Here is a 26,400-nt window from a genome sequence, read left to right as displayed (position 1 = left end):
CAGCAATAGCAACAGCAACAGCAACACAACAGCAGTGCAAGCATCAGTCCACAAAGAACAAACCCATTCACTGTTTGAAACAAAGAATCATCATACTCAGATCATTTCAGACAAACCCCTAAAACAATTTCGATGAAACCCCTAAACCAATTTCAGAGAAACCCCTAAACCTTCAACCAATTTCGAACAAACCCCTAAACTAATTTCAGCAAAACCCCTAAACCTTCAACCAATTTCGAACAAACCCCTTAGCCAATTTCAGAGAAATGCATAAACCCTAAAACAACTTGAGAGAAACCCTTAAACTGTAAGAAAATGCCGATGAACAGTACCTGTCGCTGGGAGAGGAAGAGAGAAGAGACAGTCGGAGCTGAGTGAGGAGAGACTGAGAGCTGAAGGACCACAGATTCGGAGCAAAGCCACCGGAGAGTGAAGAGAAACAGAGGGCAGCGAAGAGACAGAGGCGAGAGAGAACTTCAGCAAAACAGAGACAATAAAATTTCAGCAAAAGTGATATCTGTGCAATAAGGGGACAATAAAATTCTATTTATAGGTCATAGTTCCAAAATTTTTAAAAAAGGGTGGTATTTTCAATTACAATTATAAAAATGGTGGCATTTTGGGCTATTTCCCAAAAAACAAAGCTACCACTATTCACGTAAATAGTGCCAAAAGTTGCCCTGCACTTGCCTTTTGGGACGGAGGTGCTCTTACAGAGCAAGCAAAGCAAAGTCTTGAGAGCTCAAAAATATCAATATGGAACCTGAAAGCAAGCCAAGTCTCTCTGAACTCAGCAGCACAGCAGCATTAGGAGATTACGTTCTGATATCAGAGGTGGGGAAGGCTCTTTCTCCAGAGTGTGGAAAGCCGTGCACAGAGAAAGTGGGGAGGTGGTGGCTCTGAAGCAGGTCTTCCTCTCGCGGCTCAACAGGCGCCTCAAGAATTGCTTGGATTGCGAGATCAAATTCTTGTCCTCTGTTTGCCACCCCAACATCGTTCGTCTCCTCAAAGCTTTCCAGGTACTTGATCATCCTCCTTTCCTTCAATTTCTTCGATTAATTTTTATTTTGTGGTTTTTTTATTTTTAAATTTTTTTTCCATATACCCATTTCATTAGTTTGGTTGAATCAGAGAAATATTGTAGGAAATTTGGAGTTTCTAAATTTCCATATTTTAGTGAAACTAGTTTTTAATGGCTAATCACGCTTCAACTTGTGTCGTCTGTCTTTTGATTTTTCTCTTGGTGATTGATTGGTTTTTGCCTAAAATATTTGAGGAATAATATTAGTAATTGGTTCCTCCATCCACCCGGTAGTAGCCGTGGTTTTTTTTTGAGTATGAAGGAATTATTATGCTTGCATTGTGAATGCAGAGAAGCCTTTGATATAGATTAAGTTCTGAGCTGGTTTTTTTTATTTTTGATTGGTTGTTGGATTGAATTTTACCCCCTCCAAATAGGTTTTATTTTTGAGATATTTAGTCATATACCCATTAGTAGCACTAAAACTATAAATAAACTTTATACTATTTAATTTTTATAAACATACCCAAAAAAAAAAACCCCCCAAATATGACAGCTGGACCTATTGAATTTAATTTTGATTATTAAATTACTTTAATGCCCTATTGAGTGTTTTGGGTTTTTTTTTACAAGGTTTTGGGGTTAGGTTTGTTTTAAGAAATCAATGTTAGTTTTGTAATTCAAAAGAAGTTAAAAGCCTTTTTGTTATGTTCTAAATGGGTTTTGGGTATGTTTCTAAAGTCCATTTCATATAGGGTTATTTTTTATAATTTAGGCTCCTATATTGAGTATAAGAGCATCCACAGTGGGGAAGTGTAATTTCGGGGGTGTAAAACCACTTTTACATCCCCTTTACACCTTCGGGGGGTGTAAATACGTTTTTTGCTCCAATGGGAAACATGTAAATCTAAGATGTATAATTTTTCCTCTCTTTCCTAGGGTGGGTCCCGCCTGCAAAAGATGTAAAAATAGATGCAAATGTGCATTTTATTTTACATCTCCATAGTGGTGATGTATGTTTACAACCCTTTACATCTCCCCATTAAAGATGATTCCGGTGACAAGGGGTGTATATTTAACATACACCCCCTTATATACCCTCCCATTGTGGATGCTCTAATAGTGAATCTCCCTTTATTTTTCTCTCGCCTATGGATGATTGAAGTCTCAAACCTAAGTGCTGCCCGCCCCACTCCACCAGTTTTGCATCTATGCTGGCTCTCCGGCCCTTAATCTCCTTCCACCATTCTGTTTCTTGATCTTCATGTTGTCAGATACCTCTTCATTCTATTTAGTTAAATTATCCTTTACAGCCCAAAGGACCTTTGCTAGAATTATCCTAAGAAATCCTTGGAAATTGGTTATTATCCCAGCAATCTTCATTCTATCTACAGAACCTTCTAAAAGATATATGGCATTGGCATGTCACTATACCACTAGCTAAGATCCAAATATAATGGAGGGGGTGGATGGGTTTCTGTTGTTGACATTCCTAAATACTGGCACACTAATTTGTTTTTTATAAATAGAACAAAAATTATCCTCTCACATGAGTACTTTCTGATATACACGTGTTTGGATGAATACAAGGATATCTTTATCTTCGATTCAATTTTTTAGTCAAACTTTTAATGCAGAAAACCTAAGCAAGAAACATGGGTCCGAGTCAGGATTTAACTGTTTAGACTTAGACTTGCTAACCTACTTGATTCTAGGACTGTTATGCACCATTGTTGTCGTTTTCTACATGATTAGTATAATGCCTCACGTAGATTTGAGTGAATACACTCTTTCCAGCCTTCACTGTCACGAATCACTTATTTATCTTTTAAACATGTCAAGGCGTGAGTATTTTATTTAAGAATATTGTTTACCAGTAACTGGCCCAAACCTCTCAAGTTCTATCGCTAAGCATGTTTCATACAAACGTAAAAGTAGGCATGAGATCATCCTCTAAACACTAAACTACTTTCACAGCAAATTTTGAATGCAGGGGTTGTTCTTGAGGGATTCCATAATCACAACTCAAGCTTTTAGAACCCCAAATTCTCAACCTCTATCTTTACAAATTTTCATAAAAGTTTGGAAGTGAACATGGGATTGTCTCTAAACATCAAACTACTTTCACAGTATATTTTAAGTGCAAGGACTGTAATTGATCCGATTCCTAGTTTTGAGGGTATTGGATTACAGATTTTAACATGGAACCCACCTAATTTTTTATTCCTTATGTGTTAGTAAACGTAGGGGAAGTCATGAATTGGAATTATTCCAATACCCATTCCGGATAAGTAAACATGCCATAACGGAATTGCGTACATAGGGAAATGGAAGGGGAAGAGAATGAGATTATATAAATGAAGATATCCAGGCTCTAAACCTTTTAACTGTTGGAAACCAGCGTGTTATTTGGCTATTATTTAGCATGTTATTCATGTCTTCAACCCAGAATGAAGGTTGCATATTCCTGGTCCTGGAATTCTGCAATGGGGGAAATTTGGCAGCCTATATTCGGCAACATGGGAGAGTTCAAGAACAGATTGCTAGAAAATTTATGCAGCAGCTTGGTAGCTTCTTATTTTCATTTTAATTTGTAATAAGGCTTTCCACTGCTTCTGCAATCTGCATCTAATCAAATTCTTGTTGTACAGGGGCTGGTTTGGAAATACTACATTCTCACCACATCATTCATAGAGACTTAAAACCTGAGGTAAAAACAGGATTTTATAGGACAATGGCAACAAAAGTAAATTTTCGTATTTGTAGCCATTATTTTCTTTTGCCGGGGAAGTTATGTATGGGCCCTATGGTTAAATATCCACAGAAGATCAACTTTCAGTTTGCACCCGGGTGTTTGTCTCACAATGCTGGAGAAGCAAGAACCCAAGAGGACATTCTTAATCTGATTTTGATATTCACCATTATGAATCTTATTTGAACTTGATTTTATTGAATTTTAAACTCATATTTAAATCTACATTATAGGAACGGATTTTATGAATTGAATCTATATTGGTTGAACTTTGATCCTTACCCAATTCATTGCCCCCTTACGTGTAAATTGCATTAGTAGATTGGAGTGACCCCGTTTTTAAACTTCACCAATGGTTTCCACTCAACAACTAGGATTTGAAAAAACAAAAACCAAAAATTACTTCTAAATATTAACAGATTCTTTTGGGTTTGGAGTCTTCAAATTGGAAACTTCCATGTCTTTCTTTCTTGAAGCTTTTTGAAATTTCTAGTCTTAGTGATGTTTTGTCGCATAAAATGCTACTTCAGAATTTTCCATGTCAACTAATTGTTGTTCTGACAATGCTGTAATTTTCTAAAGTAGAGTAGAAAAGTTGCAATTTATTTCCTGGTTTTCTACATAGTACCTGCCAATGCAAGTGTTTTACCTATGGTTTGACAACATCATAATTCTCAAATTTTCTGAATTCTTTTGTTTTGTTGGACTAGGACATTCTACTCTCTCTCAGTGATGATGATGTGGTGGTAAAGGTGATTTCGGTCTCTCAAGGTAAACTCTAGCATAGAGGGACGTATGTGGAAATTCATTCTGAAACCCTTTTATTATATATTATTTACTATGATTTAAAGCAATTAAATATGGAAGTTTCATTTTTTGCCTTTTCTTTTCTACTATGGACAGAAGCTTACATCCTGGTGATTATGCGGAGACAGTTTGTGGATCCCCATTATACATGGCACCTGAAGTTCTTCAGTTTGAAAGATATGATGGAAAGGTATGATCTTGTCCAGAGCTCATGCCATTTTCCCTTTTCAATCAGGATGAACAGAAATGAAGGGTTTGATTTTTATAGGTTGACATGTGGAGTGTTGGTGTAATTCTTTTTGAGCTTCTTAATGGTTGCCCTCCTTTTCCTGGCAGGACTAATATTCAGGTATCAATGTACTACTTTTTGCCATAAAAACTCCTTTAAATATGCTCGCTCAAATAGTGATAAATTTTTTACTTTCCAGGTGCTTAAGAACATCAAGTCATCTACATGTCCCCCTTTTGACCAACTCATCCTTTCTCGGTTGCATCCAGACTCTGTTGATATGTGTTCAAAACTGTTGTCTCAAAATCCAGGTCTAGCATTATACCTTCCTCAATTTCATATATTCTTATTGTACCCTTCATCAAAACTAGCTATATATGTTGCTTCTCTGTTAGGACCAGGATTCTCTACCAGGTTGGGATTTTATCTGGTTATACCAGGGTATTAATTGTTCTATTCTTTAAGGAGTTTATGCATCTTCTCCAAGCACTCAGTCCTTCACCCCTGCTGCTAGTTACTACCTAGAGCTAAGATCAAATCCCATTATCTCTACAAATCAATTTTCTGAATGCATGTAAGGGTGAATAACCTCTAAATATTGACTTCGTAAAAGGAAAACAAAATTATTATAAATAAAAAAACTCAATCTGTCCGACACCCAAATTTCCCACATCGAAACCGTATTTTAATTGTTGAGCCATTCAAATTTGTTTTCCTTTGACTCTGAACTGTTAATGCTAAGAAGGGCTGATAGCTTGAAACCGGGAGATACCTGATCTGCCTAAATAACTACATAACGAAAAACCGTCATGGAATCCACTGCATTTAGGTTCAAACTAAAGCTTTCCTCATTAGCCATCTAGAAGAACAGTTGCACGTTGAAGATGAGTGAAATTTTAGGGTATACAAGTAGAATTTGTAAAAGGTTTTCATTGTTTGAAGTTTCATTTGTAAAATTTTATTAGTCTTACATATCAGGTTCAATACCTTGCTCTTGCATGTTGAGGATAATTGAGTGATTTGAATTTTGATTAAAGAAAATCAATGTAGATGAGATTTTTGCATCTGCTCTTCCCAATTTCAGTTTATTGTCCGTGTGAGGACAAAGTCAAAGTTTATTCATTCGGTTTTGTGGTTCTAGCCATAGGGACCATGAATTTAGGTGATTTTTCTCTTTTATAGTTGTAGGGAAACAATATGGGAGGCTGAGTGTTCTCTTCAAGGTCAAGGAGGAGCATGAAAGATGAGGATAAGGGCTGTGAGACAGTGCAAATGTCATTGTAGTCTTAACCGAAAATAAACTTAAACATTGCAGATATGGCACAGTCCAAACCGTAGAAGATTCTGGTACATGGGTTAAAGCATGGTATAACCATGTAGGATCCCAATCTGGTAGAGGCTCTTGGTCCTTTGTCTTTATGAGGAAGCCCGACTGATTGATGCACTATTGCAGTTCACCGCCTGTCCTTCCATGAATTTTATTCGCATAGGTTTTTCAAGGTTTTTGGGAATAGTTGAGATGTAAAAACAATTATGGGAACTCAGATGCAGTTTGAAATCTATGTAGAAAGTGCTTTTACTGATGAGTTTGATTCCCAAAAGGCAACAAGGCACCAGTTGAGATCAAGTTCCAAAAAGAAAAATTGTGTTAGAAGAGGTTTCTTGATTGGGAACGTTAAGATCTTCAGGCTCCATCACTTTTCCATGGATCGTGATGTTTTTAGGCTCATTCCTTTTGTTTTGGTAGTAACTATGAGCTTAGAAGTTGGAATTCAATTTCAGAAAGTCTGCCTTGATTGTAATATCTTGAGTCATTTGGTTCCATAAAGGGCATGTTCATGATATTATAGAAATCCTCCTATGAAAATGAGATTGCTCGAGTTCTATTTTTGTTGCTCCTCTTCTAGGATGCTCAAGACCAAAAGCATTCGTTAAAAGAGGTATTAATACGTAATATTGATTTTACAAGCATAGTTCGTAGGTGTGTATTTTAGTGAAGGATCCTATTTCATCCAATGAAACAAACACTAACAGTTACTTCTTTCTCATGTGGAATTTTTTACATTTCCCATTTCATCGCATGCACACTGCCTTTCCTTAACTGGTCTGTCAATTTTCTATTATGTCTGAACTTATGTATGAGTGCATATTGTGTATTGGGGGAACAAACAAAAAGGAAGACAAAAATGAAATAATGTATGGAATTTCCATTCTTTCTTTATGTAATTTTCATATTAAATTACGAAGAAAATTCTAGAGGAAGACAGATTAGTCAATGAAATAATGTATGGAATTTCCGCTCTTTCTTTATGTAATTTTCATATAAAATGATGAAGAAAATTCTAGAGAGAGACAGATTAGTCAATGAAATAATGTATGGAATTTCCGCTTTCTCTTTATGTAATTTTCATATTAAATGACGAAGAAAATTCTAGAGGTAGACTTATCAGAAAAGGATATACATGTGCTCATACGAAAAAATAAAATACATGTCCTCCTCCTTTGTTTTGAGGAGTGGGACAAAGGTGGGTGTTCATAAGACTTGAGGAATGATTTTACCAATCAATCAATGAAGACTAGAGAAAGATTTTTACCAATCAATCAATGAAGACTAGGGGAAGACTTAAATACCAATGAATGGCTGGGGGAACGTTTGTCTGGTTAGGGGAACGTGTGTTTGGGTGTTAAAATTCATTGGTTGGGGGAACGTATGTCTGGGTGTTAAAACTCATTGGAGAAAGACTAGAGGATTGTACCACATCATGTGGTAGATAATGTGTCAATTTGCAAATAACTTTAGTAGCAAGTGGACTATACCAGCCACCTACAACTTTAAGCTTGATCATTCAAATAATGCTCGCATCCTCTGTTTTACCGCCGCTGCTAGCACAAAGAAAGCCGATGCTTTCGTTGCCTCTTCTACCTCCACGCAGCATTGCTCTGTCGGGCTTTCTCCCATTGCGGAAAATTACCCACTGCTGCCTTCGGTAGGAGTATGGGTTTTGTCTCAGTTAGTGTGGTTGATCTTCCTACTTGCCTTAGTTAGCTTTGCCTTACCAACTACCGAATCAGACACAAGGCCCCTCCTCGGAGAGAAAGTTACTAGCAGAACTATATAAAACTTTTAACAGCTGTCACATATGATTATGTGTGTTGAACCCCTTTCAACCTTAACCCTAGAATTACACAAAGTAACAAGTATTCTTTATTGAATTATCAAAACAGTACAATATTCTCAACAACTCATTCTTGATACAATAATTGCCTAATATGGCTGTGAAGCTCTCATTAACCAATTCGGCTAGAAACTAATTTCTTAACTAATCAATTAACAAACTGACTAGGCCAACTCGTCACTAATTCAGCTCAGCAATGATGAAGGTTCCTAACAATGTATCAGCCGATGTGGCGTAGTGTTATTGATTAAAATATAGCCATCCCTAGCTCCTCATGTAAATCCCACAAGACTCCCATTCACGGAGGGGAAGAAAGTAGTAGTAGAAACAAGAATATGCTTACATGGTTTTCAAGTGTATAGAAAACTGAAGATAATTATTTTGATCTCATAATGAGAAGTACAGGCTTATCAAACTATAAATTGGTTTCGGGATCGGCTCTTGGTCCTTTTTCTTTATGAAGAAGCCCCTGACTGATTGATGCACTATTGCAGTTCACCGCCTGTCCTTCCATGAATTTTATTCGCACAGGTTTTTCAAGGTTTTTGAGAAGAGTTGAGATGTAAAAACAATTATGGGAACTCCGATGCAGTCTGTAATCTATATAGAAAGTGCTTTTACTGATGAGTTTGATTCCCAAAAGGCCACAATGCACCAGTTGAGATCAAGTTCCAAAAAGAAAAATTGTTTTAGAAGAGATTTCCTGACTGGGAACGTCATGTGGTAGATAATGTGTCAATTTGCAACTAACTTTAGTAGCAAGTGGACTATTCTAGCCACCTATAGCTTTAAGCCTAATCATTCAGATAATGCTTGCATCCTCTTTTTTACCGCCGTTGCTAGCACAAAGAAAGCCGATGCTTTCGTTGCCTCTTCTATCTCCACACGGCGGAGAATTCCCCACTACTGCCTTCGGTAAGAGTATGGGATGTGTCTCAGTTAGTGTGGTTGATCTTCCTAATTGCCTTAGTTAGCTTTGCCTTACCAACTCCCTAATCAAACACAAGGCCCCTCCTCGGAGAGAAAGTTACTAGTAGAACTATATAAAACTTTTAACAACTGTCACATATGATTATGTGTGTTAAACCCCTTTCAACCTTAACCCTAGAATTACACAGAGTAACAAGGATTCTTTATTGAATTATCGAAACAGTACAATATTCTCTACAACTCATTCTTGATACAATAATTGCCTAATATGGCTGTGAAGCTCTCATTAACCAATTCGGTTAGAAACTAATTTCTTAACTAATCAATTAACAAACTGACTATGACAGCTCAGCAATAATGAAGGTTCCTAACAATGTAATCAGCCAATGTGGCGTGGTGTTATTGATTAAAATATAGCCATCCCTAGCCCCTCATGTAAATCCCACAAGACTCCCATTCACGGAGGGGAAGAAAGTAGTAATAGAAACAAGAATATGCTTACATGGTCTTCAAGTGTATAGAAAACTGAAGATAATTATTTTGATCTCATAATGAGAAATACAGGCTTACCAAACTATAAATTGGTTTCGGGACTGGCTTCATTGAATCAAATTCAAACCCAGTTAACGTCTTGAAATAAAATTTTGTGTAATCATTGTACGAGAGGAAAGAGGATGCAGATGAAGGGAGATTTTTGAGTTTTGATATAGAAGTAAGTAGTCTTGATGTGGAGAGACTAAGCCATTGCATTAATTAAATGGCTAAGATAGTTAAAAATGCAGAGAACTGCATTAGAGTTACCCAAATTAGATATAGAAAATATGCTTGAATTAAATTTATACAATGAACCATATTGATGAGAATAATCATTTACCCTTGAGAGACACTCTTGATTCAAGGAGTCTTTGATTCTAGATACTTTAGTACAACAATGTGACCAGTATAGGTACCATACCCTTAGCAATCTTGCTTATTCTTTTAACAAACTGCATATAAGAAGAAAAGCATTTCCTCACAGGCTAATAGTTACATGGAGGTAGCAGTTGGACATGGTGGAATAGCTATATCAGTAATACCTTGTAACATCAACACAACAGACTTCATTGAAGGACGCAGAGCTGGTTCATCTTGTATACACCATAGTCCCACCTTAACCATGTTCTCCAACGTCTTTTTATCGACCTCTTCACCACCCACGAGCTTATGCAGCTCTCTACCAACAAAGCACTTGTAGACCCAAGTAGATAGAATTATCTCCTCTGCTCTAACATTGACGTCCATGTTCCGCCTGCAACATACAATTTCGAGAAGCACTATTCCGTAACTATAAACATCTGCCTTCACTGAGATTGGAGTGTTCTTTTGCCATTCTGGTGCCAAATACCCTCTTGTCCCTCTGACCCCTGTGAAAGTCCTCGTTTGATCCGGCATCAACAATTTTGCAAGTCCAAAGTCAGAGATTTTAGCATTCCAGAATTCATCCATCAGAATGTTTTGAGGCTTTATGTCGCAATGGATGATAGGGGCCTTACACTCTTCATGTAGATAGAGGAGACCTCTTGCGACATCGAGTGCAATTGTTACTCTTTCACTCCAAGTAGGATGCCATTCAGTCCTGAAAAGGAGATCTGCAAGGGAGCCATTGCTCATATATTCATACACAAGGAGCCTTTTTGAGTCCTCAGCGGAGTAACCAAGCAATCGAACTAAGTTCTTGTGGTGAGTTCTTCCGATTGCTTGCATCTCCGCACGAAACTCCCTCTCACCTTCTTCGACTAGCTTCTCTAATCTTTTCACTGCAATGAATTTTTTTCCTTTGTTTAAAGCCCCTTTGTAAACTGCTCCAAACGAGCCCTTTCCCAATTCTTCTTTGAACCCATTGGTAGCTCTTCTCAGCTCATTGTATGAAAAAGATCTCAAAGTAAGTTCCTCATCAGCCAGCCCCAAATCACCATTAAGCTCTGTCAACCTTTCGTAGCGCAGAAGTCGGATTTTAAAAATGTAAAATGCAGAAACTGCAAGGGCGGCACATGAGAATATGATGAGAGTTAAAGTTAAAACAAGAATTTGCTCTATCACTTTCTTGTCTGTGGTAGTAACAACCGTGGTAATTGGATTCCCCGGGATGGGTAGATTAGTGTTGTTTTGATTGTTGCTTATGTTACTACTTGTTATGTTGCCGACCTTGAAGACAGCTCTGGTAGACTCCTCGAGATCCCTTCGGACATATCTGAGTGGTAAGTTTTGTTTGGCACAAATATTACTCTCACTGTCGAAAACAGCTGCCCCGCAGTTGCAGTCTTCCAGGCAAGATCTGCTGCATTCTTCCACCGTTGACATTTGTGCTTGATCATAAGCAGCGTCTTCCAACACCATATTCTCCATGGTGCTCATGTGATAACTTGATGTATTTTCTTTCCCATCTTTACACTCTACTTGAGTATAGTTTCTCGAGCAACCGAGTATCATGTGATCGGAGGCAGCGTAATCAGATCCAGGAAGGCAAAGGCAGTTTGGTTTATTGTCGTTGAATGTGCAGTAGCTGTTAAGGCCACATAAGCCTTTAACATCACAAGGATTGTCCGGTTTAAACCACATAAGGGATGGCCGGAGTTTTCCAATACTCTCATCATATTCATAAGAATACAACTGGAAATTTCCATCCACGTCAACAGTCGCACGATATATGGTACCATTTTTGTGGTTGGCTTTGGACAAATCATCATAATTTAAAACATTGAAATCTGCCCACCTAGTGCTGTTGATGAGAACTAGACGACCTGTAGTGTTAAGATAAAGTTGAAGCTTAGGTTGGCCATAGGTTTCAGAGCTCCAATAAGAATCTGCACGCGAGTTTTCGCTGTTTGCCGGGTATAGAACCAGGTTTCCATCAGCCTGCATGTTGAGATGGAACCGTCCTGTTGAGTGGTCATTTTCTGAAAAACTGGAGAATAGTTGACCTCCAATAGGCAGAATCTGACCTCCAAGGAGAGTGTCAGTCGGATGATTAAAGCTCTTCCAAATGACATCGAATCTTTTGTTATACAGAACAAAATCTCCAGAATCAAGCATGGAGGCAGAGGAAGCTGCAGAGTCTGTCGATGAATTAGTACTAGTAGTGACGATGATGAGGTTCTTTTGTTGTCCTCGGTCACTTAGAACAAGCTTTCCATCACTTGTTAACTGCAGCATTGCATTTAAGGTCACTGGGGGATCGTCACGATTTGCTGTCCAAACAATTGTTTTTCCTTCTATTCCCACCAGCCAAATTCCGACAGCAAATCCATCTCCTTGCTGATAAAACCCAAAAGCAAAGTGGCCGGAAGAAGAAGGCCATGAGCTTGGTTGGTGAGTACTTTGGGGAGAAAGTGAAGAGCCTGGGTTTATTATTTGGCTAGAATGCTTTTGTGGAGCTCCGTCACCTGCTAGACAAAATACAGAAAGGAGGAAGACAACAATCTGAATATTGGAAGCCATACTGAAAGATGAAAAGCTTGGATTATTTTCACTCCTTAAATTAAGTTGATAGATATGAGAGAGAGAAATACGTGATTTAAGGTGTGTTGACTGACCAAGTCTTCTTGTTGAGTCAAATTAACCACAAATGAAAATCATATTTACCATGACACAGAAGCATATTGCTTTATCAATTATCAGTATAATGTCAAAGTAAGGCAGCTGCTCCTGGTGGCCCTATCCTGCCTTCTCCTTGTCCCCAATGAATAAGTCTAAAGAGACTTTGGCATGGGAGGGAGTATTCAAACTTAGAAACTCTATATTATCACTTGACTAAGAGCTAGTTCGTAACAACGATGCCATATTCATCTACTTTAGTGGCAATTGGCTTTCCTGAGCAATTATAATTACTACAATTTAGTGGAGAATTTTTTTATAACAATAAAAGTAAAAAGAAAAAAAAACATCAATATTGACCAAAAAAAAAATACAAAGAATTACAACAATTTACTGATTAAGAAATGCATGTATAGTGAAAAGTTTGCCCACTAATTTGGAGAAGAATTGTCACTGCATTGCACACTAGTAGTCAACAATGCATTATTTTTCCAGTTGTAGTGTACCCTACACTGCTCTTGTGGACTGTACATGTTCTTGATTTTGACTTTTTAAAGTTATTTCACACCATGGAAAGGAGCTTGTAATTGAAGCTCGAGGTCTTGTGTTTTATTCCCTACTCTCTAATATCACTCGACTCTGCATGACAAACGAGCACCCTAAAAAGTATTTGAACGAATACACCCTAAAAATATTTTCTCACTATAATCTTACAGCCTTCAAAAACAAGCTTCAATCTTATTAACATTATCCTTCCTAGTCCTACATCAATCTGTACATGTAATTTATGCCATTTTCCCTAATTATAAAGTTCCTAGATATTGGGTTATGGATTAATTTACAAAGGCTCGAAATTATAACCAGTTTGAAGTCTAGAAACGTACATGAACATTATTTTGACATGATTAAAACAAGAGAAACCTAAAAAAACTCTGGACATTGATTATTACATTTCAAAGACATACCAAATTAGAATATGGATGAGTCTAGCTACATCCATATATCGAGTCTAGAAATTCCGTAACATATCTTCATATGCATATCACTTAATGCGTAAAGCCTCTGTTGTGAAATTATTGCAAGCGCACAATCCGTACAAGTAATATAGAAATAAGTAAAGTATCGTTCCCACGAAGATTGTAATTTCCTATTAATTACCAATTATGATTAATGCATAAGTTTATTTGAACAGTTGATTAAGAAGATTGATTAATTTTAAGAAAACTAAAACAATTATGAAAAATAACAATTTAATTAACGATAGAAAATTAAGATGATGAGACACTAGAGCATCCGACTTCACCATAACCAATTCTACTTAATTCTTATAGCCAATTAACCCTAATTACTATCCATGTTGACAGTTGGTTTCTCCTAATTCATTTGATATCCCCTCTCGGGCTCAACCAAAAGTATTCTCAATTAACAACTCATTCTCTCTCGAGCAACGGATTTAGAAAACCAAGAACCCATTAAGTTCTATGAGAACCTACAAGAAAACTGCATGAATCATGTTAGTCCCTCTCGGGCACTCATTCAAGTCATGGTATTTGTTACAAGAAGCAAACACCAAACATCTCCTCTCGGTCTCCGCTTGGATCATCAATTAAATATTAGCTAGATATTTAAATCATTAAGAACAGTAACAAATACTCAACATGAGATAATAATCAGAAATTAATATAACGATAGAAATTAAGTATTCAAGGTTAGGCTACATCGTAGCCCTAGCAAGGGAAATTAGTTCATGACAGAAGAAAATATAAACAAGAGAATTTTTGTCATAAAACCAATTTGGCCGATGGACTTGATCTTCAGAATCTTCACAGGAACACCTTCAAAAGCTCCTCCAATAATGCAGCAGCAAATTCTTGGCTTCCTCTGATATTTCTCTGGTTGAATGAAAGTTGGTGGAAAAATATGGTAGAGAAGACGATGGTGGAAAAAGATGATGGGTAATGGATCCTTTCAACAATGACCTAAACTCCCTATTTATAAAACTCCTAGAAATCCTACCTAAGGAATAATTACAATTGTTATAAAAATAGGATTCCTTCTAAAATAAGGTCTTCTTTATTTCTCCTTATTTGACTTGATAAGACTTGCACCATCTTGAACTAGGAAATTTGACAACATTCCTTGCAACAAAAGGAATGACTTGGCTTCTTTTTAATTGATCTTCATCTTCTTGCCTTTTTTAGCACACTTTCTCCTATTTCACAATTCCTTCACAAATCTCACAAAACCAATTAAAAACAACCAATTTAATCTGAGAAATTAATAAATAAATAAGCAAAGGAAGCATAAAATATATATAAAATATAGACTTATCAGCCTGATAAACATGGATTTGATTAATCAAAAGTCAACAGGCTTGGGAAGCTCTGGAGATGGAGGGACTGGTATATCCGTTGTCCCTTCCAACATCAAGATTACGTTCTTCATGAGGGGACGCAAACCTGGGTCGTCCTGAACACACCACAGCCCCACTTTAATCATTCTCTCTAATGTCTTCAAATCTACATTTTGATCATCATCTTCCACAAGCTTATATACTTCTCCGGCCTTAAAGCATTTATATGCCCAACTAGAAAGAATCATCTCATCTGGAGCTGAAACTTTTAGCTCTATGTTTTTTCTGCAGCATACAGTCTCCAAAAGTACAATACCGAAACTATAGATGTCTGATTTTACTGATATCAGGGCGTTCTTCTGCCATTCTGGTGCCAAGTAACCGCTTCTCTGTTCACCTCCAATAGCTATCTCTGTTTGATCATTTGGAATTAGCAGCCTCGCCAAACCGAAATCAGAGATCTTGGCAGTCCAAGTATGATCCAGAAGTATGTTTTGGGGTTTCAAATTGCAGTGTATGATACGCACACCGCACTCTTCATGTAAATAGAGCACTGCTTTAGCCACATCCAACACAATTCCTACTCTCTCTCTCCAGGAAGGGCGCACAGGCACGGCTTTATTAAAAAGAAGATGTGCAAGCGAGCCATTGCTCATGTATTCATATACAAGAAGCTTTCGGGAGCCTTCGATACAGAAACCAAGCAACTGAACCAAGTTTCTGTGATGAGTTCGTCCAATAGTAGTGATTTCAGCTTTGAATTCCCTCACTCCTTCTTCCACAACTTTCTCGAGCCTTTTAACCGCAACTACTTTGTTACTAGTTGACAGAGTTCCTTTGTAAACAGCTCCAAAAGTGCCCCTTCCTAGCTCGTCCTTAAAACCATGAGTTACGTCTTCAAGCTTAGAGTACGAAAACGATTGTAAACTGAACAACTCTTCAGCCAATCCCACTTTGGTATGATCCAACAGCTTCTTGTACCTCTTAAGTCGGTAAACGTATATGGTGAAACTGGAGACTGCAAAGGCAAAACATATACATGCAATACAACCCAGACTCACAGCAAGAATTACAATCAAGCCACGACTATTCTTGGTTTCATATTTCACCAATGTCGAATTTCCGGTAGCCGTTGGATTATGTAACTGCAGATTGTGTGTTGCAGCTACCTTGATGAATCCTGTGGCTGATATACCTGGGCTTGTTCTACCATATCGAAGTGGTAGCTTGTATTTGTTGCAACTGCCATTAATATACAGTACTGCCTTACAACTACAGTCTTCCAGGCAAGAGTCGCTGCAAACTTGTAGCTTCTCTAATCGCACCACTGAATAAGGATGGTCACCTGGCCATAATATATGGTCTATGGAAGCCATGTTGTACCGCAGCCTTTGGTTTTCATTGCCAGTGCAGCCATCGTCACTACCGTTCTTATAGCAGCCCCGAAACTCATCATTGGGGTTGATTACAAAACCGGGATAACAATGACAGTCAGTTTTGTTTGTCTTTCCAAATATGAGTGCACAGTAACTGTTGAAGCCACAGACACCTCTGACTTCACATTGGTCATGCAAATTGGACCAAACAATCAACACTCTTGACCTGCGGCTCATCACAGAGTAATTGTGCAAGTACAATCTGAAAATCCCATCAGCATCCAGCGTTGCACGGTAGATAATAGTTCTGTTATTGCGGGGGTCATCTGAGCCAGTTGCCAAGGGATGTGCAGAACCTGTACCAGTTTCAGGAAGCAAAACGAGAAACCCCCGTACTGTCAGACTGAGCTTCATGTCACCGTTAGTGTTGGAATTCCAATAAGAAGCTTCTGGAGTGGTGATATTTATCTGGTAAGAAACGAGGTTGCCATCAGCCTGCATCTTCAGCCAATATCGTCCACTAGAGTGGTTGGTGGAAGACACACTAGATACCAAATCCATGCCAGAATTCAGATTTTGACCTCCCAATATGGTATCAGTTGGGGAATCAAAGCTCTGCCAGATAACCTGAGAACGATGATCATAGACTACAAAGTTTCCATAATCAAGCATAGCAGCTGAACGTGCCTTTATTGACAAATTTCCGGTAATGGGTACTTGTTTGCCTTGCTCAGTTTGAAGAAGCAGACCGTCTCTTGTTAGCAGTAGCATAGAGTTGGAGGAGACAAGCGGACCATCTCGCTGTGCAGTCCAGACGACTATGCTTTGCTCAGCCTTAGTCAGACTAGGATCATTAACAAGCTGTATCCCAACAGCGAAGCCGTTGCCTTGTGGATAGAAACCAAAGGCGAAGTGGCCAGAAGGTGAGAGCCATGAACTCAGGTTAGAATTCGGAGATAGAGAGGAACCCAATTCGATAACATTGGAGTGATTTCTTTCAGCTTTTACAATCGTTAAAGCACAGAGTAAGAACACAACTGTGTTGGCGTGACTTGTGGATATTGACTTACTTTCCTTACACACCAAGAATTCCTATTATAATTGTAATTGATTTACTTTAATTTCTGATTTCCTACTGCAAATAGATTTAGGAATTTATTATTTACTTGCCTATTTAGGTTTCGTTGTATTATAAATATGACCTCCTACAAGGAGAAGAATACACAGAAAATTCCCACAAACAAATATTCTCTCATAGTTTTCATATTTTAGCATGGTATCAGAGCCAGGTTCGATCTAGAGACCTGTGCTTGTGTTCTTCTTGAAATTTAAGTGCTCTTCTCCCCCCTTGAGAGGGGGGGGGAGGGGAAGTGAAAGGGATATGTTTATTGACCTATCCCAATTACCTTGACGTATTTCCATGAAGATGTTGCTTATTTCTTGACTCCGACGACCCCTTCTCTTCAAGGGGAGAGGAGGATTGAAGAGAAGTTGTGTATGAGTGAATTAGCTAAAGTTTCTATGGAAGAATTTATTGTTGCCATTGTCTCTACTGCCGTGCTCATGGGGTTTCGGTGTTCTGCCTTATCTACAGCCGTGCCCACAAGATTTCTGTGTTTTGCTATGTGCCCTATTTTTTAGGGTTTGCTCTTGTGTTTCCGCTGTGAACTTTGTTTTAGTTTGTCACTTGTTTCACTCGTGGTTGACTAAAAGATCTTCTCTACAATTGTTACTTCTCAAGTATGGTGTTCTGTGACTCGCTTGTCAAGTTGAGCGTGCGAAATATCTTTGCCCAACTTGAGGGGAAGTGTTGGCGAGTCCTTAGTTAGAATTTTGGTTCCTTATTTCATTAGAATTTTGGTTACTTACCAATTATATTTTGTCCTATTGTAATAGAGATTATTTTATTTAGTGTTATGGGGGTTGATGATTTTTTCAACCCTCATGGAGGTAGCACCACCGACTCATTCTCTCATTCTCCACCAACCATCATTGAGTTGAGTGCCCAGATGGCTCCGCTCCTACAGATGCAGACTTTGACCCCGAACCCGATCCAGAATCAGGATCCCTTTTTGATGACCCCGACCCCGACCCCGACCCCGACTCCGAAGACGACCCCGACCCCCACTCCGATGATGACCCCAACCTCGAATTTGGCTCTGATTCAGACCCTGATCCCGATTTCAACTCTGACTCCGGCCTCGATTCAGGCTCATATTCCGATCCCAATTCCTACTCAACTGTATCCTATGCATCTTCCGCTGCACAGATTATGACTTCTCGATTAACGACCCCGACACATGGACCAGATTGCGCATTTTGTGAAATCCGAGGATCAATTGGCGGATATTTTGACAAAGGCGATTTCCAGTAAAGCATTCCACAATTCACTAGATCAGTTGGGCATTGGCGACATCTATGCACCAACTGAGGGGGAGTGTTGGCGTGACTTGTGGATATTGACTTACTTTCCTTACACACCAAGAATTCCTATTATAATTGTAATGGATTTACTTTAATTTCTGATTTCCTACTGCAAATAGATTTAGGAATTTATTATTTACTTGCCTATTTAGGTTTCGTTGTATTATAAATATGACCTCCTACAAGGAGAAGAATACACAGAAAATTCCCACAAACAAATATTCTCTCATAGTTTTCATATTTTAGCAAACTGCTGGTACATAAGCCATGTGTGTGTGTGTGAGAGAGAGAGAGAGAGAGAGAGAGAGAGAGAGAGAGAGAGAGAGAGAGAGAGAGAGAGAGAGAGAACCTCACAAAGATTTAACTCTTCGTTTTCGCATTACAATGCCAGGCCAATTTAACTATTTTCGTCCCTGCTGATCAGTTAGACTTGACTTACATGTTGTCTTGTCATTTACGGCAATTAGTGAGAGCAACTGGGTCACACCGTGGAAATTTCCTCCAAATGAATAAATGTAGTAGTCCGTACTTGCAGCAGTCAAATTTAATTGTGATATCACTATTTTGCTATACTTACCAATAATATAATGTCATGTGAAAGTGTTGTCATGCGTGTCAAAATGTCATTAGTCGGGATAATAGCAAACTAATGCTATTCCCATTTCATGAAAGTCTTTTCTCCAAATAGAACTTGATGTAAAAAAAGATACACAGCCCAAATGGTGGACACTACTCTCAACTAAAAGGTATCCATCTTTCAGCTAAGAAAGACCATATGGTGGCCATTTTTCAAAGAGTATATATCTTTCAAATGTAAGGAAAGGATTGTTTGGTATCAAGTTCCAGTTTAATTGGTATCAAGATTGTATGATAGAATTTCAATATTTGATTGATGATATTATATCACTCGGCATTACCGCGTGGTATGAACAACTCCATACATGTTTTTCTCTCTAATTAGAGAGGAGGTAGAGGAAATTTTGATGCCCAATAAATGATTTGATACAGTCAATAATGTAAGGCGATGTTGAGAGTATGCTGAATTGAAGATCAAATTGCATCAAGTGCTTAAAAGATCATAGACCTCTCCACTCATTACCCATTCGCTTTTGGTAATTTCCTCATTTTAGAGAATTGTTTTGGTAGTAACTATTGTTGGAAGTTTGAATGAAATCCAAGACACCTTTGTCCCACATTGGTAGAATAGAGAGAGATTGGTCCATATAAGTGTGGAATGTCCCATGCTTGGTAAATGGACAATGGGCCAAGTGGAAGCAATTTGGGCTTCACATGCATTGATAAAAAAGGACTGCATGAGTATTATTTTTGTTGCTCCTCTTAGTAGCTGGAGGGGGTATCACCTTAGTTAGCTTCACTGACAAAGTCAGGAATTGATGTTAGAGTAGGTGTAATGACCCAAACCTAAAATTCATATTTAATTAGTAAATTATTATGCGGAAAGACAATTTTGCCCTTTGACTCACTTATGAACTCAAAGTTGACTTTTTGACCGAAAAGGAATTTGACAATTCCACATACACCGTTGCGTAGAGCACGACGACACGAGTTCATAGACACGAAGTAAGCTCAAATCGGAGTTTTAACGACGGAAATACGATTAAAATATCACCAGGGGCAAAATGGTAAATTGGAAAATCAGATTTTATAAAACCTGTTCCTCTCTCTCTCTCTTCAGTTCTCTCTCCTCTCTCTCTCCTCCCTCCCGTCGCGCCAGCCACCCTCCTCCCTTCCGATTGAGACAGCGGCCACCACAGGGCACGCCGATCTCCGGCGTTGGTACCAATAGCTCCGCCACACCCTCGCCGTCACGACCTGACCCGTCGCCGCCCCTGCACCGACCGGAGCTCGCCGGGATCAGGCGAAAACCGACCGGTTTTCAGTCGAAACTTCAAGCTCCTCGATCTCCTTCGTTTCTCAACCAAATCGTTCGAGTAAGGTATGGTTTCTCAGCTATTTTTTATGCTCTAACTGATGGTTGGCTGGGTTTTGATCGATTTTAGCTGTAGATCACTCAATTTTCGAAGTGAAAATCGGCCGAACAGCGGCCTCCGTGATCGGCCGTTTCCGGCCACTTTTTGGGGTTGGTCCAAGAACAAAAGTGGTTCCAAATATGGTGTTATACCTAGGATAGGAGTTTGGAGCCTTGGTTTTGAGATTTTCCGGCGATGCGTAATCGCTTTGGACACCCATCGCTGCCGGCGCGTGCGGCGGCGCGTGGACGAGTGTGGTGCCGTGACACTGTGTTCTGATGCGATCCTTAGGTCGTCACGAGCGCATAGGAATTTGCGGATCTCAATTTGGATACCGTTTGAGCCTCGAACGAATTTTCCTTATTATGCGATTATAGGGTTCAATACTGTTGAGACGTTGGATCGTAATCAATTTTAGATATGTTGTTCCAGATAATTTTAGAAACGTGTAGGATTCGACGGATTGTGAATCGGAGTCCCGGATACTCCGAAAACGCGAACCCTAGGGCTAGGGTTTAGAAATTATGCGATTACACGATCGTAATTAATCTGACCGTCCGATTGACACCAATACCCTCGGGACATGTGTCCTAAATATATTGGACCTTCTAGCGGCATCCGGATCATATTGTACCCGTGGGGTTCCGGATTGACTTTTTGGACTTTAGCGCTTTTTGAGTCCCAAGATACCACTAAACTATCCCACGTGGAAGGAAAGCTGTTATGGGCATAGGGATCACTTTAAATTGACGCACGTACTTTTAGGAGCCGGGGGTAGGGTTTTTAATTTAATACTATATTGTATTAATAGAATATTATGGTCATTGAATCAGGCACCCGGGCACCAGTTGACCCGCAGGAGGGACCTTCAAGAGGTCCAGCGAGCTCAAACTACCAGTGAGTGGACTCTTTGTTTTAATAAATGAATTTAAGCAGTTTAGTTTCAGTTATCAGCTGTTTTATTCTGTAAAATATTTTATGTTGCATGCTGCCGAGTGAAAGTTCCTTTAAAGCATAAAGGACAAGATATTCTCGTTAATTATCAGATAAATGGCAGCAGAATTTTAAAGGTTACATAAAGTTAATTATTCAACAGATTTCCTTCAGAAACTTTATATTTTCTTAAATCACCTTGTACCCAGATATTAAATGTTGCCTTCGGATTATATTTGTTGCCTTCGATTTAGTCAGCATGCTTGACCGTTGCCCCACGAGTTCCTTGGTACTGGAACTCGTGTGGAGCGAGTAATGCAGATAAAGGTGGACTACGGTTCCCTGAATCCTGCGAGTTGCGGCTCGGACTGACTTCGTGTCACTGAGACCTGCGAGTATGTGTCACCCATGGTGATGCAAGGAATTGACGGATATAAGGATTTGACGGAAATAGGGGTGCACCTAGGTGATAGTTTTCAACTGTTTTCAAATGTATAGTTATATACATGCATTGATTTCAGAAATAAAGAAAATAAGCTAGTTTGTATAACTGTTTTTATAGTGGGGTTAGTATGTTCATATAGTATTTTCTAAACTTTGTTTTTGGGTCCACTCACCCTTCTTATTGTTTTGCGCCCCCAGGCAGTAGACGTGCACAGGAATCCACCACCGGCTACTTCCCATCTTCCGCGCCTTTCTTTGATGTAGGATTTGTATTTTGTACACAGATTCACTCTTTTGTAAATTCTTAGTAGTCGCTCTGATGTTTTGCCCTAGACTGAGCTTTGATCTCTTGGGATGTGTATATATATGTATGCTGGCAGTTGGTTGTATATATATATACTTGTTTTGACAGGTGTAAGATTTTGGTATTGAGCCAGATACAAGGGAAACTCTGCCGGTTTTTCGGTAGAAGTCAACCTTGTTATTTTTATCATGTATTGTATAGAAGGGCAAATAGGACATTTGTGCCCGACATTCGCCAGGTGTCGGACACACACAGGGTCTGGCTCAGATTTCAAAGTGGAATTTGGATCGGGTCCTGTCATTGTAATTCTAAATTGTTAATGGGGATAAAATTGTCATAAAAAATATGTATTTAATGTTAGCTTATTTTCCCAAACTTTCCCATGAGGAGGGAAAACAAAACCCAAGTTGGGTGGATGACTTCACTTTCCCCCCTACTTTTCCATGAGCTAGGCAACGATTTCCCTTACCTAGACTTACCAAACATGGGAAAGCAATTGATTTCCCATTCCCAAGTCTCCTTTACCATGAATCAAACGGGGCCTTAGTTTAAGCCAATGTTGTGATTTACTTTCAAACATTTGAATATGCTAAATGTTAGTCTTCAGATATAGTTTTTACATCTCTATAACCTCTAATGCAGCTTAATAAATTAGTTTTCTTTTTGTTACTGCATATTGCTTTTTGTTAGTAATTTAGGTTTTTTGTGTTTGTTTGTAGTTATTTGGATATGATCTTGCGGTTGCAGCTGCAAATTCATTACACCTTGAGTTCTATATATGAAAAAAGTATGGGGTATTGCCAGAGAGGTATTCTGCTTTTCAAAATACTTTTTATTCATTAGTCTGTACTCTTATAGTATGTAGGTAAATATTGACTTGTTTCTTAGTTTATGGAGCTGCTTCCTATTGCTGCAGCATTTCTTTTCATAAGGGAAGAATAGAAAGTTGTCTAATATGAACTGTAATCATAGATACTTCTGTTGGACCATCGAATTCATGTATGTTGTAACATCCCATCTCGAATTTTAATTTAATTTAGTTTTCAAAATTCTAAAGTGAAAGTATGACTTTAATCTTAGGGTTCTTTGGAATGTGAGAGTTTGTGATCAAATATATGTATGCATGTATGTCAGGTAATGATCTAATTTAGCTGCAACTTCTTATTATAAAACTCACTTACTGTACATTTGTCTTGATTTGGAAATGGTTGATGCCATCACTATCATATGATATTTTGTAATGCCATTTATGTAACAACCCGGTCCTTAATTAATTTTTAATTATTAAATTATTAGAGAAAAATACAATTTTGCCCCTAGAATAAATTATTAGGGAAAAAATTGACTTTTTGACCGGAAAGTATTTTGGAAATTTCAATTATACTAATGCATAGAGCACGTCGAGATGAGTCCGTAGACACATAGTGGGCTCAAAACGGAGTTGTAACGAAGAAGTTACGATCAAAAGAAGTTCCGTGGCATAACCGTAAATATTCCAAAGTTTAGTTTTAAAACCCAGATTTTCTCCCCCTCCTCAGAAGCTTCATGACCAACCAACTTCTCTCCTCCACCACCGCCACCACACACCTCCCTTCTTGGCGGCACTGGTCCCATTAGAATCACCTCACTTCCCTCTTTGATTTTCGACTGGTCCCAGTCTTGATCCGCCGATGTGGTCACTGGAATCAGCCATGTAACAAGCGGTGTTGGGCAGTTTTTTTAGTAAACTTTCGGGAACTCGTTCGAACGCCTCCGGCCACCAAATCTTTCGAATTTAGTATGATTTTCTATACTTTCAACGTGTTCTAGCTGCTGGTTGTGTTATATTTGAGAAATTTTTGCGTTTAATTGGTTGATTAAGCGATTAAAATTTTGGCCAGTTTCGGCCTTCGATTCCGGCCACTTCTTGGGCTAGGCCCAAGAACAAAAGTGGTTCCAAATAGGGTGTTTTACCTAGGATAGGAAGCTTGGCCTTCAACCTTGAAGTTTTCCGGCCACAGAAATTTATCTAGACACCCACGCGTTGCTGGCACGTGGACAGGGTGACGGTCCGAAATTTTGTTCTAAAATTATCCTTATGCTGTCACGAGCGCGTAGGAATTCACAGATCTCAATTCGGACAATGTTTGTACCCCGAACGGATCTCGCATATTGTGCAATTTCTCAGTTCGATACGTTTGAACCGTTGGATCGCAGTCAATTTCTTATATGTTGATCTATGTAATTCCAGAATTGTGTAGAATTCAATGGATCGTGAAATCGGAGTCCCGGATACTCCGAAAAGGCCAACGCTAGGGCTGGGTCTACAGTAACCGTCAGATCGTGCGATCGTGAGTAGTCCGACCGTCCGATCGAGACCAGACTCTTGGGACATATGTCCTAGGCATGTTAGAACCTCTGGCAACTCTCGGATCAAAAAATTTTAGGTTGTGGACCCCACGGGGTCCCTGGTTGACTTTTTGGAACTTATAGCTTTTGAGTCCCGAGGCATTTCTAGATCATTCCAATAAGTGGAAAAGCTTACATAGGCTTGAGAATGACCTTCAATTCAATGCACGCACTTCTAGGAGCCCAGTGCCAGGACTTTGCATTAAATAATGAGGATGAGCTCCATAGAATATGTTTAAGCTTTTAGAAAGTTAATGTGCATGAGAGTGTTCAATTAGTTTATTTATGGTCTTAATTTCTTTATTGGGTAAACTACAGTAAACCCCCCAACCTATAGGGTCATTTACAAGTCCATGCCCGATTTTAGGGACATTTATGAGTACATACTCAACGTCGCGGAAAACCTACAATTTGCCCCATCCGTTAGCGAGATCGTCAGAAAATCCGTTATCTGCCTATGTGGCATTTGTGGGACCCATTTTTTAATTACCGTGGGATTCCACGTGGACAAAAAACTAATAAACAATTATACAAAACAAGTAAAATTATATTAAATAATTAATTTTCATTTAAAATCAAAAGAAAAAGAAAAATCATTCTCTCTCTCTCTCTCTCTCTCTCTCTCTCTCTCTCTCTGTGAAAGAATGCAAGAACATGAAGGAACTTCCCCAGGCTCAATTTCGAGCTCCGTCATCGTGGTGGCCTTACTAGACCGAATCACAGACTCCAATGCCCGAATCGCTGCCACAGCCTCGGCCAAATCGGGCTGCTTTCTCTAGTTATTGAACTCCTCGATGACGCTGAAGGGCTTGCCGGAAGCAGAATCGGGTCTGGCTTCAACCTTGCCGACGATTGGACCTTGTTCGTTGGGGTTTTGGCAGAGGGCAGCTTGAGCCTGGGCCAGCCAGTCGCTCGTGATGATGCCGTGGTGTGCCGCCCGGGTTTGGTAGTAGGCCGAGATCTTAGGGTTAGGGCTTTGCGAGGGGTCGGCCATGGATGAGGACTGCAGTGGCGGGGAGAGAGTGAGGGAGTAGGGTTTCAAGGCCGATGCAGCGTCATTTCATTCTTGGTCCTGCTTGTCGAGAATGAATGAGGCTGATCTACAAAACCCAGGTGGTTGGGTCTTTGCAACACGCCATGGGGAATGTTCTCAAGACCTCGTGAGCTCGTCATCGTTCTTCAGATCTCACCGGAGCTAGAACAATATTAGGATTTGCAAAATGAGTTTAAATTTGAGGAATTATCTGCGTTTTTTGTGTTCTGATAGTTGTTTGTTATTGGTGAAGGATATGCCTTTTTAGGCAATGTTCTTTTTTAGGTTTATGTTTCTTTGAACTTTATCATTTTGTTCCAAAAATTAATCTTGTTTTTGGGTTTATCAGTTTACCCAGAAACTGATAATTAATCAAGAGGAATTATCTGCAAAAATTAATCTTGTTTCAAATGTGGTAATTTGGAAATCAACCTATCACAGTACTTTACCAATATTCTTCTTTTCCAAGTTTCTTCACAATTTGTATTTCCTAATGTTGTTGTAAAATGGGTTTAAATTTGAGGAGAAGAATGATGAGCTTTCTGGAGAAGTTGGGGTGGGTTGGGAGGGAGAAGAAGAGAGAGAGAGAGAGAGAGAGAGTTGGGTTTGGAGGTGGGCGACGAAAGGGGGGTGGCTGAGAGGTAGGGTTGAGTCGGGTGGGAGAGA

At 39.0% G+C, this 26,400-nt stretch overlaps 2 protein-coding genes and 1 pseudogene across 3 annotated transcripts; 1 reads left to right on the top strand and 2 right to left on the bottom strand.

Annotated features, from left to right (window-relative positions):
- Nucleotides 703–6,699, top strand: LOC18787751 (annotated as a pseudogene). Its single transcript, XR_002272283.1, has 8 exons — nt 703–1,019; nt 3,471–3,588; nt 3,673–3,731; nt 4,484–4,544; nt 4,677–4,770; nt 4,849–4,929; nt 5,009–5,120; nt 6,263–6,699. The product of XR_002272283.1 is annotated as a serine/threonine-protein kinase ATG1t (transcript).
- On the bottom strand, nt 9,741–12,392 carry LOC109949680 (G-type lectin S-receptor-like serine/threonine-protein kinase LECRK2). Its single transcript, XM_020565774.1, has one exon. The coding sequence runs from the start codon at nt 12,390–12,392 to the stop codon at nt 9,942–9,944; it is 2,451 nt and encodes an 816-aa protein (XP_020421363.1). The 3' UTR covers nt 9,741–9,941.
- LOC109949679 (G-type lectin S-receptor-like serine/threonine-protein kinase LECRK1) lies at nt 14,847–17,639 on the bottom strand. The gene is made up of 2 exons (XM_020565772.1): nt 17,624–17,639; nt 14,847–17,218 (listed from the first exon to the last, which is right to left on the bottom strand). Exons 1-2 carry the CDS (start codon nt 17,637–17,639, stop codon nt 14,847–14,849), a joined length of 2,388 nt encoding a protein of 795 aa, XP_020421361.1.

Source organism: Prunus persica, chromosome G6, assembly GCF_000346465.2.
Source record: "Prunus persica cultivar Lovell chromosome G6, Prunus_persica_NCBIv2, whole genome shotgun sequence".
Taxonomy (NCBI): Eukaryota; Viridiplantae; Streptophyta; class Magnoliopsida; order Rosales; family Rosaceae; genus Prunus; species Prunus persica.
The sequence above is the reverse complement of the archived record's forward strand: the minus strand, read 5'-3'. Positions and strand labels throughout refer to the sequence as shown.